The sequence below is a fragment of the Lynx canadensis genome, chromosome D2, assembly GCF_007474595.2.
Source record: "Lynx canadensis isolate LIC74 chromosome D2, mLynCan4.pri.v2, whole genome shotgun sequence".
NCBI lineage: Eukaryota > Metazoa > Chordata > Mammalia > Carnivora > Felidae > Lynx > Lynx canadensis.
In genome coordinates, this window is record NC_044313.2 from 71,939,981 (window position 1) to 71,957,830 (window position 17,850).

At 46.9% G+C, this 17,850-nt stretch overlaps 1 protein-coding gene across 2 annotated transcripts in view; it reads left to right on the forward strand.

Annotated features, from left to right (window-relative positions):
- Positions 1-377: 377 nt before the first annotated feature.
- Positions 378-17,850, forward strand: part of MAP3K21 (mitogen-activated protein kinase kinase kinase 21) — a 63,655-nt gene continuing 46,182 nt past the window's right edge. For both annotated transcript variants that reach the window (XM_030334896.1, XM_030334897.1), the window contains exon 1: positions 378-1,203. In XM_030334896.1, the coding sequence (XP_030190756.1) occupies positions 378-1,203 (826 nt within the window). The remainder of the gene's footprint in view (positions 1,204-17,850) is intronic.

The window sequence follows — 17,850 nt, forward strand, 5'->3', positions numbered from 1 at the left end:
GGCGGCCCCGGACCCGGGGTCTGGGCGGGCCGCGAGGGGGCGTGGCGGGCCAGCGCGGTGGGCGGGGCCCGGCGGGGCGGGGCGGGGCGGGGCGGGCCCGGAGGGGCGGGCCCAGGCCGCGGCTAGGCCCAGCCTGCCACAGGCCCGCCGCAGGCCCAGCGCGCCACCATGGTGCTACAGCGCCCGCCACCGCGGGGACCGCTGCAGCAGCACGGGCGACCCAGGCGGGACGGGGACCGACGCCGGGGCCTACGGGTGGTGGGCCCGTGAACCCCCGCGTCCCGACCCCCCCTCCTTGCCGGACCATGCGCGCCCCCAGCCGCCCCGGAGGCTGAGCCCGTCGCCCCGCTCCGCCGTCGCCCTCCCGGCCGCCCCCCATGGCCTTGCCGGGCTCCGAGGGCGCGGCTGACAGGCCGGTGTCCCCGGCCTGGGGCGCCCCCGCCGGCTCCGCGTCGTCGTCGTCCGCCTCCTCCGGCGGCTCGGCCTCCGCCCCGGCCGCGGCGGGAGCGGGGCTGTGGGCCGCTCTGTACGACTACGAGGCGCGCGGCGAGGACGAGCTGAGCCTGCGGCGCGGCCAGCTGGTGGAGGTGCTGTCCCAGGACGCCTCCGTGTCGGGCGACGAGGGCTGGTGGGCCGGCCAGGTGCAGCGGCGCCTGGGCATCTTCCCCGCCAACTACGTGGCGCCGTGCCGCCCGGCCGCCAGCCCCGCGCCGCCGCCGCCGCCGCCGCCGCGGCCCGGCTCGCCGGTGCACATCGACTTCGAGCGGCTGGAGCTCAAGGAGCTCATCGGCGCCGGCGGCTTCGGGCAGGTGTACCGCGCCACCTGGCAGGGCCAGGAGGTGGCGGTGAAGGCGGCGCGGCGCGACCCGGAGCAGGACGCGGCGGCGGCGGCCGAGAGCGTGCGGCGGGAGGCGAGGCTCTTCGCCATGCTGCGGCACCCCAACATCATCGAGCTGCGCGGCGTGTGCCTGCAGCAGCCGCACCTCTGCCTGGTGCTCGAGTTCGCCCGCGGCGGAGCGCTCAACCGCGCGCTGGCCGCAGCCAACGCCGCCCCGGACCCGCGCGCGCCCGGTGCGCGCCGCGCGCGCCGCATCCCCCCGCACGTGCTGGTCAACTGGGCTGTGCAGATCGCGCGGGGCATGCTCTACCTGCACGAGGAGGCCGTCGTGTCCATCCTGCACCGGGACCTCAAGTCCAGCAACAGTAAGTGGGCCGGGGAGGTGGTGGGCGGGGAGGGGGGCGGGAGACGCAGCCTTGCTCGGCGGAGCCCACCGCGCGTGCCAGCCCTGGGCGGGCCCCCGGGCGTAGAACCAGGTGGAAGGAGGCTCCAGCAGCGCCTCCTGAGCAGGCCTTTCTGGGCCCAGAGATCCCGCTAGACCTTGGTTACTTGCTTTGGGGCAGGTGACGCACTCACCTTGACTTCCTTCTGTTGCTTTTGGGTGCCTTTTTTAAAAAGGCAGCTCTGTCTTGCTTGATGACTAAACAGTTGTTAAATAGCTGGATCTCCTGGAAACCCCACGGTGCCGTTTGGCCTTGAGGTACAATAAGTGGCTCATTTTATGGAACTGCAAACCGGGGCCTCATAACCTGGGGAACCCATGGCCCTCCTTGTCGGCTTCATCAAACTCCTCCTTTCCTTCCGCTTTACGAGTGCTGAATTGAAGTTGCTCTGTACCACTTTGAATATGGCTTCGTGTCCTTTGACAATTTCCAAAGATTTTCGTTCAGACGTCTCTGCACAGGAAGTGGGATTTTATCATTGGTTTGGTAGCTTGAGTGTTGATGACAGGTCTCCAGAAAATAAACACCGGTTTGTGCCATCATGCACGTTTAGGCTACCAGCAAGCGCGTTGTCCTTGCACACGTACTTGAAATCTTGAAGACCTGGCCTGTGTCCTTTACTTTGTTTATAAATCAAGATGGATTTTTCTAGCTGTCCATAGAGAACTGACAAATGGGCTACACCCGAATCCTGTGAAATTTCACCTTATAAAGCTGGGAATGGGGTCGCTGTTGAAACTTGGTTCTTCAGCATTGAAGATCCTTTCGTATTCTTAGGATGGGATGAAATCCTGTGAAAGATTAAAGATACAGCCAGAACTGGCATTGGCCTACCGCAGCCGCCTGCCTTTCAACCTGGTAAAACCTGCTGGGACAGGCGCTCACCCCAACGGAAACATTGTCCTTCCCCAAGTCTGCAGAAAAAAGAGTGACAGGAAGAAATGATGTATTTGTTTCATGTGTGTGTGGATTCTTTTTCCTATTCAGAATTCTTCCGCACTGAAAGTTACTTGAAAATGACGAATATCCGACTTTCATTATGGGAATCAGACTATTTAAAGTGTTGGTACCTGCAGGCAAGCATTGGATAGTTTGTTTTAGTTGTTTTGTTTTTTTTTTCTTTAGAACTCCTGCCAACCCCTGATACAAATTATACTCTTATAATCTAGTTTGCAACTACTCAAGTGTCAGAAGCAAATTCAAACAAGATATGGCATAGAAAAATGGCAGTGGTCTTGTGTTCTGAGTTTGGACAGAGGTCACATGGAGGACCTAGGATTATTTACTTTTGGACTACATGTTACAGTAAAGACAGCACAATTTTCAATGTACTTACTTTTGTAAATGCTTCAAACCTGACAGCGTTCACTACCAGTTGGTGCTTATTTCCTGGAATATGCTTTCCTTGAAGGATAGATAGGTCTAACCTGCTGCCACAGAACAAGGTGTGTGTGCACAGTCTGTGGGTTCCATAAGTTCTCTCCTCGGTGATGTCCTGCAAGTCCTTATCTGCTGGTTATTTTCTGCAAAACCTGGTGTTTTAAGGACAGCAAAAAAGAACATCATTGCTTGCTCTGCCTGGGCATTTGCTGCAGTTCTGTGATACACGTGGAACCTGCCATTCTACAGGCTTACGTACCCTGTTGCAGGGCATCAGTTACCAACGCAGGCAAACAGTTTGGGTTAGGTTGATCCTTAGATCAAAAAAGTAAAGGGCCTGTAACTATTACTTTGCATTATGCTTACTTTGTCTTGTCTTGTTGGATGGTGATGATGCTTGAGGACTTCATGAATCTGTTCATAAAGGTAGAGTACATTTGCTAGTATTTGTCAAAGCATAGATGGGGAGAATAATCCATGTTCCAATCACCAACCTTTTTATATGAATTAAAATCTTTCATAGAGCTAATACTATTAAGTAGTAAAAAGAAATAACATGACCCTGGAATAATAACATGGTTAAGTGGTTTTTAATGACAGCAGGAAACTTGGACAGCGGCACTTAGACTCCCGCACAGGAGTGGATGTATCATTTGGACGTGGTTATATGCTGCAACTTAGTTTTTGAAAGCATTTTCACTCTCAGAATAAATTGCCGAACTTCCTGGAGCATTTTAATTTCTGTAACTGTCAGGCAAGGCTGTCTTTGCTTTAAATTGTTGTACTTTGAAAAAGATGTGATTGGCTTGGTCGTTAGCCTAGCCAAGTACTTGTTACAGTAGGACCATTGCTATAGTTTTTAAATTACTATAATGTGGATATTTTTAATAGGTCCCAAAATGTGCAAATCACAGTGCCTAGCACATTGCCTTATCCTCACTTTCTGGTCTTATTTATTCAATGAATAAATGCAGATACTTTGGGAATTCTCTTGTGATCTGTGAAGCCATAACTTTTTTTTTTTTTTAAGTTTATTTACTTTGAAAGAGAAAGAGCATGAGCACAAGCAGGGTAGGGGGGGGGGGGAGAGAGAGAGAGAGAGAGAGAGAGAGAGAGAGAGAGAGAGAGAGAATCCCAAGCAGGTTCTGTACTATCAGCATGGAGCCCAGTGCGGGGCTCGAACTCACAAATTACGAGATCATGACTTGAGCCAAAACCAAGAGTTTAACTGACTGAGCCACCCAGGCACCCCTGAAGCCATAACTTCTTGTCCAGACGTTTGAGTGTTCTCAAACGTGAAATTCTATTACAGTGTGTTTTGTTTGAATTTATTGGTTATTTGCTAATGGTGGTAGTGAGTTAATGATAATGTAAACAAGGTTTTAAAAATCAATATTGAATTTTATCTTCATTCTGGAGCCTACAAAGAGCCAGTGTAAAACTACCTGGAACCAAGTTAGTTGAAATTATTGTTTAAAACAAATGTTTAAATTTGTCATAGGAAGATATGGCTTTTGTTTGGTATTTTTTCTTTCCTCTTTTCTCATTGGTCTTTTTAAGTTTTATCATATATTTGAGGTGGAGTTTATGTTGAAATCATAGCTGTGTTGTGTTGGAATCAACTGCTTTGTTCCTTTTCTAACAGCCAAAGATTTAAAGTTGAGCCAAATTTAGCACGTTTTAAGCATCATTTATGTTGTTAAAACATGCTAGGCCCTGTCACTCCTGGGGTGCAAAGCGTGTAGAAAATGCCTTGCCAAGTCTGTATGCAACAACTAGAGAACAGTATGAGGCAACATGGGGTTTCTATGAACTTGGCCAGTTTTCCACCCATGCAGAGAAGGGAGAAAAATCATTGAGCGTTTATTCAATAAACCTTGAGCCCTCCCCCTCCCCTTCCCCAGTCACTACTGGGCCCTAGGGACACAGTGGCAAACCCGATGACAATATCCCTGCTGGCATAGGACGCAGCCTAGCAAGAAAGAAAGACGGTAGCCATGCAGTGGCAAATGTGAGTGAGTACGGTCACGAGAATTAAGCATGGTGATAGCAGACAGTGATGGGGCCGAGGGGGAGGGTGTCAGTCAGACAGGTGGTCCAGGGAAGCCACTCTGAGGAGTGACACAGAGACGTGGGTGAGGAGGAAGCATGAGTCAAGCAAAGATCCGGGCAAAGGGAGATTGAAGCAGCCCTGAGCCTCCCTTCCCAGGGAGAGGAGGGAAGACCGGGAGGCTGAGGCCGAGGGTGGAGCAGGGGTAGGCATGGTGGGGCTTGTGGCCGTGACCCATTGCGGGGGGTTCCGCTCTGAGTGCTGACTGTCTGGAGCCTGGAAGCATTCTGTGCCGAGGAGTGGTGGGATCCGATGGTGTGTTTGCAGGATGACTCTCGCTGCTGTGGAGAATGGACTTGAAATTGGCCTACGCAGAGGCTGTTGAGGTTGCTTCTGCCAAAGAAGGCATTGGTTTCACCCAATGGAAGTCGTTTTCAGGGAAGTTACCAAGGAGGAGTGGAGACAAACTAGTACAGTATGCGAATTACTGAGGATTGTTTGAATTATTAGGATTGAGTCTGTGTTTTGTTTATTCTGGCGTGATTCAGGATTGAAGACAAGATTATGTGGCATAATTTATGTCTGTCGGTTCGTTTTTTAATGCTGCTTACCGAGTTGTGGTGGTGGTGCTCTTAGCAGAAAACAAATATCTCGTGAGAAACTGAGCCACAAATTTTGGTAGCTACTTGCTTTTATACTTTTCAGCGATTTTTTTTATCCTGATTTTTTTTTTTTTAGCCTTCTGGGGAGTCATTATTACATATATTATCTACAGTGGCATTTACAATCAATAAGTGGACATACTTAGATTTATTACCAAATGCAATTTAGAGCTCTCCCTAAAACGAACTACAAAAGGAATTTTTTTCTTTTCTTTCTTTTTTTTTTTTTTTAGTTTTTCTTATTAGTAGTACGGTGTAAATAAAGGAACTATTTGAGAAAATTATAGGAACTGTCATCTCCAGATAAGGTGCCTAAATAGCTCATCAGAGTGATTTGGAGGAGCTATTAATTACGCTATTATCAGTTAAAAGACACACATCTTCTTCCTTCTCTCGTCTGTTCTTTTATTCCAGACGTGTAGCTTCATGCCACAGCCTCCTTCTACTCCAAGGGGCGCAGGAAGATGAGTACAGATACCCCAATGGTGGCAAGGGCTAATCTCATTCTGAAACAAACAAAAAAAAAACAGGTAAAGGATATATTTTTAGAAGAATAGCAATGATGAAGGGTCCCCACATCTTCCCCTACCATTTTCAGACTTGCATATTAAAAATAACTAGGCCATGGGGTGCCTGGGTGGCTCAGTCGGTTGAGCATCCGACTCCGGCTCACATCATGATCTCACAATTCGTGAGTTCAAGCCCCATGTCGGGCTCTGTGCTGTCAGCAACGAGCCTGGAGCCTGCTTTTGGATTCTGTGTCTCCCTCTCTCTGCCCCTTCCCCGCTCATGCTGTCTTTCTTTGTCTCTCAAAAATGAATAAACGTTAAAAAAAAATTTTTTTTAATAAAAAAAAACAACTAGGCCAGCACTCATTTTTTTATAGCTGTTAGGGTTGGGGGGGGGGTGTCAGTTATTTGGTTCTGGATCATGCAGGCTGACTCCACTCTACGCATCTGATCCGATCATGCTTGTAGTTGTTGTCAAGTGGATCAAAGCCTAGTGAAGGAAAGAAGAGAAGGGAAGACCACTCCATCCATTTCAGAAGGTGTCTGAAAGCCCTGTTTGCACGCAAGGGTTGAACTTCTCCAGGACAGCGTAGCTACTGGCGGGAGCATTGCCTTCCACCTCCGTCAGACCTGGGTTCGATTATCAGTGTTGTCATTTAGGAGCCGTGTGACCTTGGGCAAGTTGTACAACCTCATTGAGGCTGAATTTCTAGATTTCTGATATGGTCTGCTGAATTCCTCTCTTGGATGCAGACAGAGTCCTGGGGAGGAAATCTGTTTGATGTTTCTTTTACTCATCAAAGGCGTTTGTGGAAAAACTGGCATGAAAACAAAGGACATTTTTAGGTAACCAAGGGTAGTCAGGTGCAGCTAGAATGAAGGGCAGTCAAGGAGTTTCGTGGGAAGGAAACAGGCATTCAGCACGTGGCCAGCAGTGAGTGAGGGCCTTGAATGCCATACTAACATGTATAGACTAACAAGAGGCAGCCATTAAAGGTTTTCAGGAAGAACGTGGTCTGGTCGGCTGAAAGGTTAACATTTGTACGGAAAAAAGAAACACGAGCCTGGGATAATTTGCTTTATGACTGTCCTATCCTAGCTTATCAGCAGGGCAGTAAAAATTAAAATACTTAGACACTGGTTTGACGTAAATTGTTTATCATTTATGACCGGAGCCTAGTTTTTATAATCGCTGTTTATTTGGTGAGTTAGTTGAGAGCATTTTGTCTCTCTGATTCACTAGAGTTAGGAAATAGTGACCAGATTTACCATGCCAGGCTGATGATTTTCATTCCAAGTATCAGTGACTGTCCCCAAACCCTCCCCAGCCCTGAGGAGCTCCCAAAAGGTGAAACACCTCAGTAAGGAATGTCAGGGGGCAGAGCAAGGGTTCCTACACAGGCTGGCAGAACTGTGCTGGTTTTATTTGGGAGCCTGAAGCAGATTTTTACAGTTGACCTCCAATCAGTATGAATTTAGTTATTTTTAAAAATTCATCTCGGGGTGCCTGGGTGGCTCAGTCATTTGGGTGTCTGACTTCAGCTGAAGTCATGATCTCGCGGTCAGTGAGACTGTGCTAACAGCTCAGAGCCTGGAGCCTGCTTCGGATTCTGTGTCTCCCTCTGTCTCTCTGCTCCTCCCCCACTCGTGCTCTGTCTCTCTCTGTCTCTCAAAAATGAATAAATGTTAAAAAAAAATTTTTTTTTAAATTCATCTCTCTTGGGGCGCCTGGGTGGCTTAGTCAGTTAAGCATCTGACTTCAGCTTAGGTCATGATCTCCTGATCCGTGGGTTCGAGCCCCACATCAGGCTCTGTGCTGCAGCCTGGAGCCTGCTTCAGATTCTGTGTCTTCCTTCCTCTCTGCCCTTCTCCACTTATGCTCTGTCTCTCAAAAATGAATAAATGTTAAAAAATTTTAAAATCATCTCAAATGCTGCTTCGTCTCAAGTGCTTTAACTAAGCAATGGCCCTGGGGCATCTCAGTGGCTCAGTTGGTTAGGCGTCCGACTTCGGCTCAAGTCGTGATCTCAGAGTTCGTGAGTTTGAGCCCTGCGTCGGGCTCTGTGCTGACAGCTCAGAGCCTGGAGCCTGCTTCAGATTCTGTGTCTTCCTGTCTCTCTGCCCCTCCCCCGCTCATTCTCCATTCTCTCTCTCTCTCTCTCTCTCTCTCTCTCTCTCTGTCAAAAATGAATAAACGTTAAAAAACAAAACAAAAAAACCAACTAAGCAATGGCCGTAATAGGAACGATGGCTCACATTTGTCTAATGCATCCAAAGTACTGGCACTGCCCAAACCTGCTTCTCATTTATGCCTCACAGCAACCTTTTGACTGTCCCCATTTTACAGGTGAAGAAACTGAAGCCAGGGTTTACTTGCCTTTGTCAAGGTCCCTTGTTGAATCCAGAGCCTCTGATCCCAGAACTTGAGCATTTATCTTCTCCATCTACTGCCTGGATGAACAGTTCTCAAATGTTTATCATCAGGACCCCAAAGAGCTGTTGTTTACGTGGGTTATAGCTACTGATATTTACCAAGTTAGAAACCTGAAATGATAAACTTAAAAATATTTAATAATAGGGGCGCTTGGGTGGCTCAGTCGGTTAGGTGTCCAACTCCGGCTCAGGTCATGATCTCATGACTCGCAAGTTCGGGTCCCGTGTTGGGTTCTGTGCTGACAGCTCGGAGCCTGCAGCCTGCTTTGGATTCTGTGTCTCCCTCTGCCTCTGCCTCTCCCCTGCTTGTGTTCTGTCTCTCTGTCTCTCAAAAATAAACATTAAATTTTAGGGGCGCCTGGGTGGCGCAGTCGGTTAAGCGTCCGACTTCAGCCAGGTCACGATCTCGCGGTCTGTGAGTTCGAGCCCCGCGTCAGGCTCTGGGCTGATGGCTCAGAGCCTGGAGCCTGTTTCCGATTCTGTGTCTCCCTCTCTCTCTGCCCCTCCCCCGTTCATGCTCTGTCTCTCTCTGTCCCAAAAATAAATAAACGTTGAAAAAAAAAATTAAAAAAAAAAAATAAAAATAAACATTAAATTTTAAAAAAATATTTAATAATAGAAGAATAGCAGACCCATTACATTTTAATAAAGCATTTTTAATGCGGGGGAGGGACCTCTTATTTTCCAAGACAAATTGAGAAAGGAGAGCGGCATTGTTTCACGCTTTTGAAGCCACTTTGTGGCTTCTGCAATCTCTTGCCACCGTGAGGATGCCCAGGGGCCCCTGGACCATACTTTGAGACCCTCTAGGCCAGACGATCAGTTCTGTTGGTAACGAATGGCACTCTGGAGCAGCTGTTCGTACGCCAAATGTGGTATCAGAAGCTCCTCGTGAGCTTTTAAAAAGTAAAATCCCTTGTCTCGTGTTTGGATGTTCTGATTTAGTTGACCGTAGTCGGGAACAAGCAATGAATTTTCTTCTACCATTTTATTTCAAACATCTTGAAATACGCAATTGAAGGAACTTTAAGCGAGCACATACACTCTCCTGCCATTAATGTTTTACTAACTTGCTTTAACACAAATTTAACTCTGTCCATTCATTAATCAATCTGGGCCTTTGATGCAGCAATATGTTTTTTAAAAGGCTTCCGGATGATTTCAATGAGGCACCAAGTTCAGAAATTGTTCAAAGGGCCAGATTTGTGGGTTCCTTCTTGGTGGTTTTCTGGGTTGATCTATAAATTCTTCCATGAATACACACTGCATCTGAAATCCAGTTCACTGTCTGATGAAATTGGATGGTTGGTCATCGAGGACACCGGGTGAGAGTCTGGGTGGCTTCTTCTGGGCTTGTGTCTCTGGGGAAAGGAATATCTTTAAGCATTTGGCCTTTTGACGTTGGGTGACAAATAGTGTCCCTGTGGTGTCAGAGGTCTGCACCCTGACTCCACAGCTCACCAACTGTGGGCTCACGGGCACTGACTTCCTGAATAGGGTGATGTGAGGATAAAGCGAGATAGTGTACTCCTGGGGTCGGCACACTTTTCCTGTGAAGCCCCAGACAGTAAATATTTAAGGTCTCTGTTGTAGTTGGTCAACTCTGCTGTTGTAGCTGAAAGCATCCACAGACAGTATGTAAACAAATGAGTGTGGCTGTGTTCCAATAAAACTTTATTTACAAAGTAGACATTGGGCTGTCTACATGGGCTGGACTTGGCCCATGGGGTGTAGTTTGCTGACTCCTGGCATATGTCAAAGCATTGAGGAAGTAAGCTGTAAGACACAGTCTAAGTGTAAGCTGGCGAGGAGACTCGTTTTTGTATGTTACTTAGAAGCACTTTGAGTGCTTTAAATACTTCCCAAAGTTGTTGTGCGTGAACTCCTTGATGCCTAAAAGTTTTCTACAACCTTAACATCATTATTAGTCATTCTGCGATATATAGTATCGTGTAGTCATGTATTTATTCATCTTGGTTGGGGGGAGGGTCTTTTTGATTTGGCTAATTTGCTTGATTGGGACGAGCCAGCAGTAGGAGGACACAGTCTGGAGCTTTGTTCTCTGTACAGGTGCTGCCATCTGCGTGCTGTGGCAGGTCTGCTTGTAACTTGGGTTGATAAGTTGAGGGTCAAGGAGGAGGCACGAAGAACTGTGTTGCTATTGTAACCGTTTCACCACTAGTCCAGTTCTCTAAGCTATTGGCCAAAGACCAAATCACGTGCCATCTGGGGGAGAGTCTTGACCGCACGTAGGAATGTTTGAGTTCTTCCTGGCGTAAGGTGATTTGAAGGAGCGCATTGGGTTTCTGCTTTTCTGCAAATGTTGCATCCAATAGTATGAGATATGTGACTTTCTGTTCACTAATATGTCAGTGTAGCATATGGTGGAAGAATTCCTCCCTCCGTTTGCTTTGTCACCTACTTTGCGAAAAGACCACGGTGACACAAACACTGAGCTAGATTTTCACACGATGAAATGTAGGAAGTTTTCTCATTCAAACTGAGTATCGTATGTGTCCAGGAAAAGGGTTGTACGGTGGCTTTTGGATTGGGCACCAGAGCAATGAGAAACTCTATTTTTGCTGACCACATCTGCATCTTCTTCATAGAAGTCCATCTTGTATTCAGTAAGCTAACGCACTCATTTATGCAGCAGTTATTTATTGATTGTGGACTCTATGCCAGGAACTCTCCGAGAGGCTCTTGGTGTTCAGTAGTGAGCAAAGCAGGAACGCATTCCTCCACTCCTGGAACTTCCATTCCAGTAAAACAATGCCGATGTTAAATAATAAATCATAAAGGATGTAGCATGCTGGAGAGTTGGTAAACCTCAGTGTGAAGAGGGTGAATCTGTTGAGGTGAGAGGTTGAAGTTTTAGGTTGGATGGGTAGGGAAGGCCTTCCAGAAAAGGTGGGTTATCGGGAAAACCTGAAAAAGTGAGGAAACGGGCCATCTGGAAAAGAATGCTCTCACAGAGGGAACAGAGCCTGCAAAATCCCTAAAGCAGGAGGCCAGTGTGGCAGGAGAGGACTGGAGCAGAACAGTAGGTCGTGAGGGGGTGGAGACAGGGTCGTGTAGGTCTCCCAAGACCTTCGACTTTACTATGACCCTGGAGGGTTTCCAACTGAGAACTGGGATCTGACTCGCCTTGTAACAGGACCTCACTGGCTGCAGCTTTGAGAACAGATCGAAGGGAAACCAGGGCAGAGGTAAATACTTGGGAGTCATCCGCATGGAAATGGTATTTAAAGCCCTGAGGTGGGCTGAAATTATCTGGGGAGTGAGTAGATAGAAGGACCACAGATCCAAGACCCTAGTCCTGGAGGTCTGCAGTAGTTAGAGATCGGGGAGGAGATGAGCAGGAACCAGAAAAAGGAGCGGCTGGCAAAGAAAGGGAGCCCCAGGGAGCGGGGGATGCGCCGGAGGTCAGCGAAGAACACGTTTCAGAGGAGGACGATCAACCGTGTCAAATGCTGCAGACGGATAGGAATTCAAATAACCGTCCTGTTGTAACTCTCTGTAGAACAGTCTTCCTTTCCTAATACTGTTCTGGGAGTGTGGAGGTTGACTTGGTTTTCTGCAGTAGCAGCTGACCTCACGTGAGAAAACTTGTAATAGTTCATCTCCCTCACATTCATTCCCCCCCCCCCTTACACTAGGTAGCCGTTCATTTAACAAATACCTACTGAGCATATAAAAATGCCAGTTGCTGTGCAGCATAAGTAAATAAATAAATAAATAAGGCAAACCAGGTGTAAATTCTACCCTCCAGTCACTTATAATATCATCAGAGAGAGGAGAGGGACAAGTACGAGAAGACCTTAAGTGTAACGAGAGCGGCACTAGAAAGTAGAAACTTCTAGCTGAGGTCTTGCAGGAAGAACCCAAAGGCGGTTACTTACTGACTCCTGTGCGATCTGAGCAGGAGGAGAGTGAGGGAGTTGTGCTTTTTTTTTTCTTTCTTTTTTTTTAGAGAAGGGAATTGGAGATTCCAAAAGGGTTATAGACTTGGAAGTGGTCTCCCAGTGGAAGGCAGTGCTGGTGCCCTGATGCTTATGCAAAAAGTGGGGTGCCTGCCCCATGTGGTTTTTATGGAGGGGAGGAGGGGAGGAGGGGAGGGCATTCCGTACAGCAGGTGCTAGGGTGCTGTGCTGTGTTTTCCAGAGGTGGGCACCAGTGCCCAGAATTGTTAGGATGCGGGGTTCATTTTAGAGGGCACCAGAAGAACTGGAAAGGTCATTTCAGATGAGGTCCAGAGGGGGCTTGAAGGCCAGGGGGAAATTTTAGATTTGCCTCCGCAGATCTAGGAGTGGCTGAGTGGTGTGTGTGTTGGGGGAGGCCACAAGGTGCCAGTGGGGGAATAGATGGAAATAAATGTGTGCAGATGTGGTCCTACGTGGTAAGCTTAGAAAGTCATCACTTAATCCCTCATAGATGGTCGGTTTCAGACTTGAAATTCTCAGTCCCCTTCCCTAGGCTGACAGAAGCAATGTGTGTTAATGCTCTATTCTTTCACGCTTTGCTTTTGTCAACCTGTTCTCTTTCTTAGGACTTTTGTTTTGATTCTGCATTTCTAGTTAAAGATTAATTGAGACTACCCCATTTGGCTCAAATGGAATTTGGACACAGCAATCCCATAAGTGGTGAGAGAATGGAATGGATACAGTGTAATTGCTTTTAAAAAAATATACATTATATGCGATAATTCCGAAAATAGCAATGTGAAACTTCAAAGGAGCCGGAAAAAATCAAGTGCCTCATGGTCGAGTAAGTAGACTAAGTACAAGGCTGTAAAGGCTGATTGTTCACGAACAGGGCTAACAAGGGTCAAAAATCTTCACTCAAGTCTCACAAAAGGGGGCTCAAACGCTCGTCGCTAGGTTACTAACAAGAATTTGCCATTTCTGGGGCCAAAATTTATCCGCCTGGTCCGTACATTCTTCTGGTGGCTGGCTGGTGTGCTCCAGACCCTTCCCGGGGCATGGCAGGAAGCGGAAGCTGGCCGCCGACCTTGAGGCCTTAGGCTGAAACCTGGCCAGGTGCCCGAGTCCACCTGTCGGGACACTGGCTATTTTTGGTTTCGGTCACTTTGCCCAAAAGATAAGGAATTTCAGGAATTCTGCTGCACACCTCTGAAACAGAATCCAGAACAATGGGCCTTTCATGGAAGTCTAAACGTTTGACATTCAGAATGTTATTTTAACTTGTTTTCTGTTCAAAGTGTGGAGGCACTTAGCTCCCGTGGAGATTTTGGACTGGAGGCCGGGTGGGGGGAGGTGCCCTCAAACCTTCACTACAGAGGCTGCTCAGGGCACATTCAGCCCTGAGATTTACTTAGAACGCAATCAGTTTTAAATACTTAATTTTTTTGACATTTTATTTAATTTTGAGAGAGAGAGAGAGAGAGAGAGAGAACAAGTTGGGGAGGGGCAGAGAGAAAGGGAGACAGAGAATCCGAAGCAGGCTCCAGGCTCCGAGCTGTCAGCACAGAGCCCGATAGGGGGCTCGAACCCACAAACTATGAGATCTTGACCTGAGTGGAAGTCATACGCTTAACTGACTGAGCCACCCGGTGGCCCCTAAATATTTTGGTTTTGGTTCTCACTCTTCTGTTTCCAGTTATCCTCAAGGGTTGCCAAGCCTTCCTGGGGTCTGGGAAGGTACAATCATCTTTATGCCTGTTTTCATCAGTGCTCCCTTGTGCCTTCCAATGTGGATGTTTGTAAAAGTGAAGACATGTGTGAAAATGTCTTAGAAGCCAATGTTTTATAGAACTGCAAGCCATTTTGATTATTAATTTGGGGTCTTTTTGGTGCTAAGAATAACCATTGTTTAAAAGTGAAATTAGTAGTATTAGAAGCGGAAAAATGAAATACTGCTGATAAAGTAACTGACTAACTTGGTTTTTGGTTTGTTTCTGTGGTTGAAGTATTTAGGGTTTTAAGAGATCCGATATTTATTTTTCTTGATATTCGTGGGGAATAAGGACTGAGAAGTAAATATACCCTAAGCTGATGTGGGAGGAAGGAAAATTAAAAAACTCATCTCTTAAGCAGTCTACAAAATGAAATTTCTGGTTGTTTTTCCCCCTTCTTACAACCGGTAGCTTTCTCAGTAGAAGCTTTCACAGAACACTGGGGAAGTAGCCCACAGACAGAACCTGAGATCTGGCTCTGTGTTGTAGGCGCGTGCTCTTGGATAACATTTCTAGACTGTACACTCGGGATAATGATTCCCACTCCCTAGAGTAGTGTAGAGATGAACTGACTCTACATAGGAGAGGCTCTGTAAATGGTAGGCAATTGTCTTCGCATTAGCACTGGTGATAATTATCATTAATATCAGCTAGTCCATTGAGCATTCAATGTAGAGGGTACTTTGTTAGGTGACATTGGGGGATACAAGGGAAATCTATAAAATTCATTTCCTAGGATTCAGTAGCTTTGCACATAAGTTAGGGCCATAAGTCTCAGATGAAAAGATAATGGACAGAAGAACATGATATGTGGATAATGGATGATTGGAAGGATGAAATGGTCATTATCTTGTAGGATGCTCTAGAAGATTTTCCTCTGGAAGCTGGACCTTGAGAATAGGTACAGTGTAGATGGACAGAAGGAATAAGAGGCCGTTCCAAACAGAAGTGAGTCTCTCCCCCACCCTTCCATCCTTCACTATATAGTACAACATCGAATTTAAAAGTAGGGAAAATGGTAGAATTTTGGTCTTGCTGCTCACCTTCAGGTCATGATCTCATGATTCATGAGTTAGAGCCCCGCATCGGGCTCTCTGCTGTCAGCGCGGAGCCCACTTGGGATCCTCTGTCTACCCCGCCCCCAACCTCGCCCCGCCCCACCCCTCCCCCCCACACCTGCTCTCTCTCTCTCTCTCCCCCCTCCTCTCTCTCAAAAATAAAAGCCCTTAAAAAAAAATAAATCTAGTGTTGGCTCTCTCCATTTGCATGAACTCTTTGACTTTTAGGACTGTTTAATTTTGTAAACATTTGATGATATGCAGATAAAATGCAAATCCACTGCAAAGTGAAATTTCAAGTCTTGAAAAAGAGTCGAGGTTCCCTGAAGTCCATGAAGGTGATTGTGAAAAACTTACTAAAAACACTTTCAAACCCATTGATAAGTGTATGTGTGTGTGTGTGTGTGTGAGATCTTTACAAAATGCTATGTTCCAGTGTTCTTAGCATCTGACGTTCTCATCTCTTGCTTATTGCGACCTTATGGTGTACCTACTGCCCCCATTCCCATGACAGGCAAAGAAACAAAAGTGCAGAATCCAAAGCAAGCAGTCTGGTCCTGGAGTGTGCACGTTCTTCCTCACTGCGCCAGACCGCCTCCACCGAGATCAGTTGATCATTAGCCACTGATAGGAAATCAGAAAGAAAAGAATGGTCACCTGAATGGAGAGAGATTCTAAAGGATAAAGGAAGCTCTTGTGAAAAATTGATAAAAGCTGTCATCTGAGCAATGTGGTTAGTAGTTAGGAGTGTGTTTCTCTGGGTCAGACTGCTGGAGCTTTGCTGCTCCTTTAGCCACCTGACAGATTACCCAACACCTGTGTCTCAGCCTCCTTATCTATAAAGTACGGATAATAAATAGATTCTACCCATTGCACTGCGGGTGTGGATTTTATGATTAAAATACCCGTAAATGAATCTGACGAATAGAAGGTACTTGGCAGACGTTCATTGTTCTTGTAACTGTTTGGGAAAATGGTCCTCTTTATGATCATGTTCTACAAATCAAAAAAGAAGAATGTCTTATGCTGGTCTCCAGTGTTGTTTGGATAGTTGATTCTAAAAGACCTCCATACATACTTGTTTACTTTTATCCCTTTAAGAGCTAGCACATGGTTGCAACAATGTTACACAAATGTCCTTTTTTTAAAAAAAAGATGAAATGGACTTATTTTCATTTTGGTTTTCAAGGTAAAACCTGAGTAACAGTCCCCCCCCCCACCATGCCCTGTTTATTCTGAAATTTGGATTACTGTTTAAATGGATTCGTTCTGTTGCTTTGGTTTTTTTTCAACACTAATTATCCTCTGATAATGAAGGCCCATCTCTTGGGATTTTTGTGAGGCTTGAATGAAGTAATGGATGTGTGCAAGCTGTATGGGAAAACTCAGCCCTTGTTAGGGACTCTCTTATTTGTTGTTACTTCTGTTCGGCAGGAAGGGCACCTGCAAAGGGCAACTGTAACAATGTGCGTGTTTTGTTCATCTGTAAACGGTGAAGCACCTGCCTTGAAGAAGACCAGACGCGGTGTAGATAACAGCATGAATGTGAATTGAGCGTGTCTGTCCCCCTCTTCCTCTTCTCCCTACCAACTTTCTCTGTCTCTCACTCCCTCTCTTTTCTTTCACTCTCTAACTCACACACTCGCTCTCTCAGAGCTAGTAGTCTAAGTGGAGAAGTCAGAGGTGAAAACAAATATTTCTAGTACCCTATGTTTTATAAGGGCCGTAATAGAAACACAAGGTTCGTGTGAGTAAGGGTGGGGGAGTAATTTTCCTTTGCTTAGAGGTATTTGGAAGGTTCCACCAAGAGGACCCTGTGGGGGCTGGATGAGGAGTTTAAGTGGAGGAAACACATACCGAGGAAGATGATGTCGTTTGAAAGGTAGGTTGCTGTGCAGAGGTAGAGCTCTGGGGGCCCATGTGTTGGAGTGTGGACATTGCCTCTGAGTCATTGGGAATCATGGGAGTTGGTTTTTGGTTTTTGCTTTTTGTTTAATGCAGGTTTACTACCCTGTAACTTACATACAGTAAAACTCACCCTCTGAAGGAGTTGACAAATACGTATCATCCCGTAACAACGACCACCCCCACCACCAAGATAGAGAATTGGCATGACCCCAAAAAGTTCTCTCGTGGAGCTTAGCAGTGAAGCCTATGCCATCAGCCTCCGCAGGCACGGATCTGATTTCTGTCCCTTTTCCAGAATACAAATGGAATCATAGTATGCCACCTTTCATGTCCTACTGCTTTCACTTGGCGTGATGGCTTTGAGATTCATCCACGTTGTTGCCTATATTGGGAGTTTGTGTGTGGAAGGTTTAAAAATAAAGGAATGCTGTGACACTTTAGGAAGGGGAATCTGCTGGTAGATGCATGATCCTGGCCAGTTAGGACGATTGTAATTCGGTGGCAGGGGAATTGGAGAAGGGGGGGGGGTGGTGGAGGGGGTGCTTTGGAAAAAGACCATTGGGGCTACAAGGCAGATTGCAGGTTTTTAAGGAATGAGATAAGTTAGCAAAAACAGTAGGTTTAAACTCTTCCCCTTGTAGCAGATGGGAAGGAGGAACCGGGTAAGTAGCTACATTAGTGTCACATGGAAAACCTCAGGAACGTTTCTGCATGGGTATAGGCAGAGGGAAATCAAGCAGGGGGAGCGAAGAACCCCAGGTTCTTGAAAGGGCAGGGTGTTCGGGGTGCAGGTGGGGAGAGACTGAGAAGCATGTTTGTTTTAGCTACTGTTACACGAGAGCCCAGGGGCCGACTCTGGCAGTGACCTCAGCTC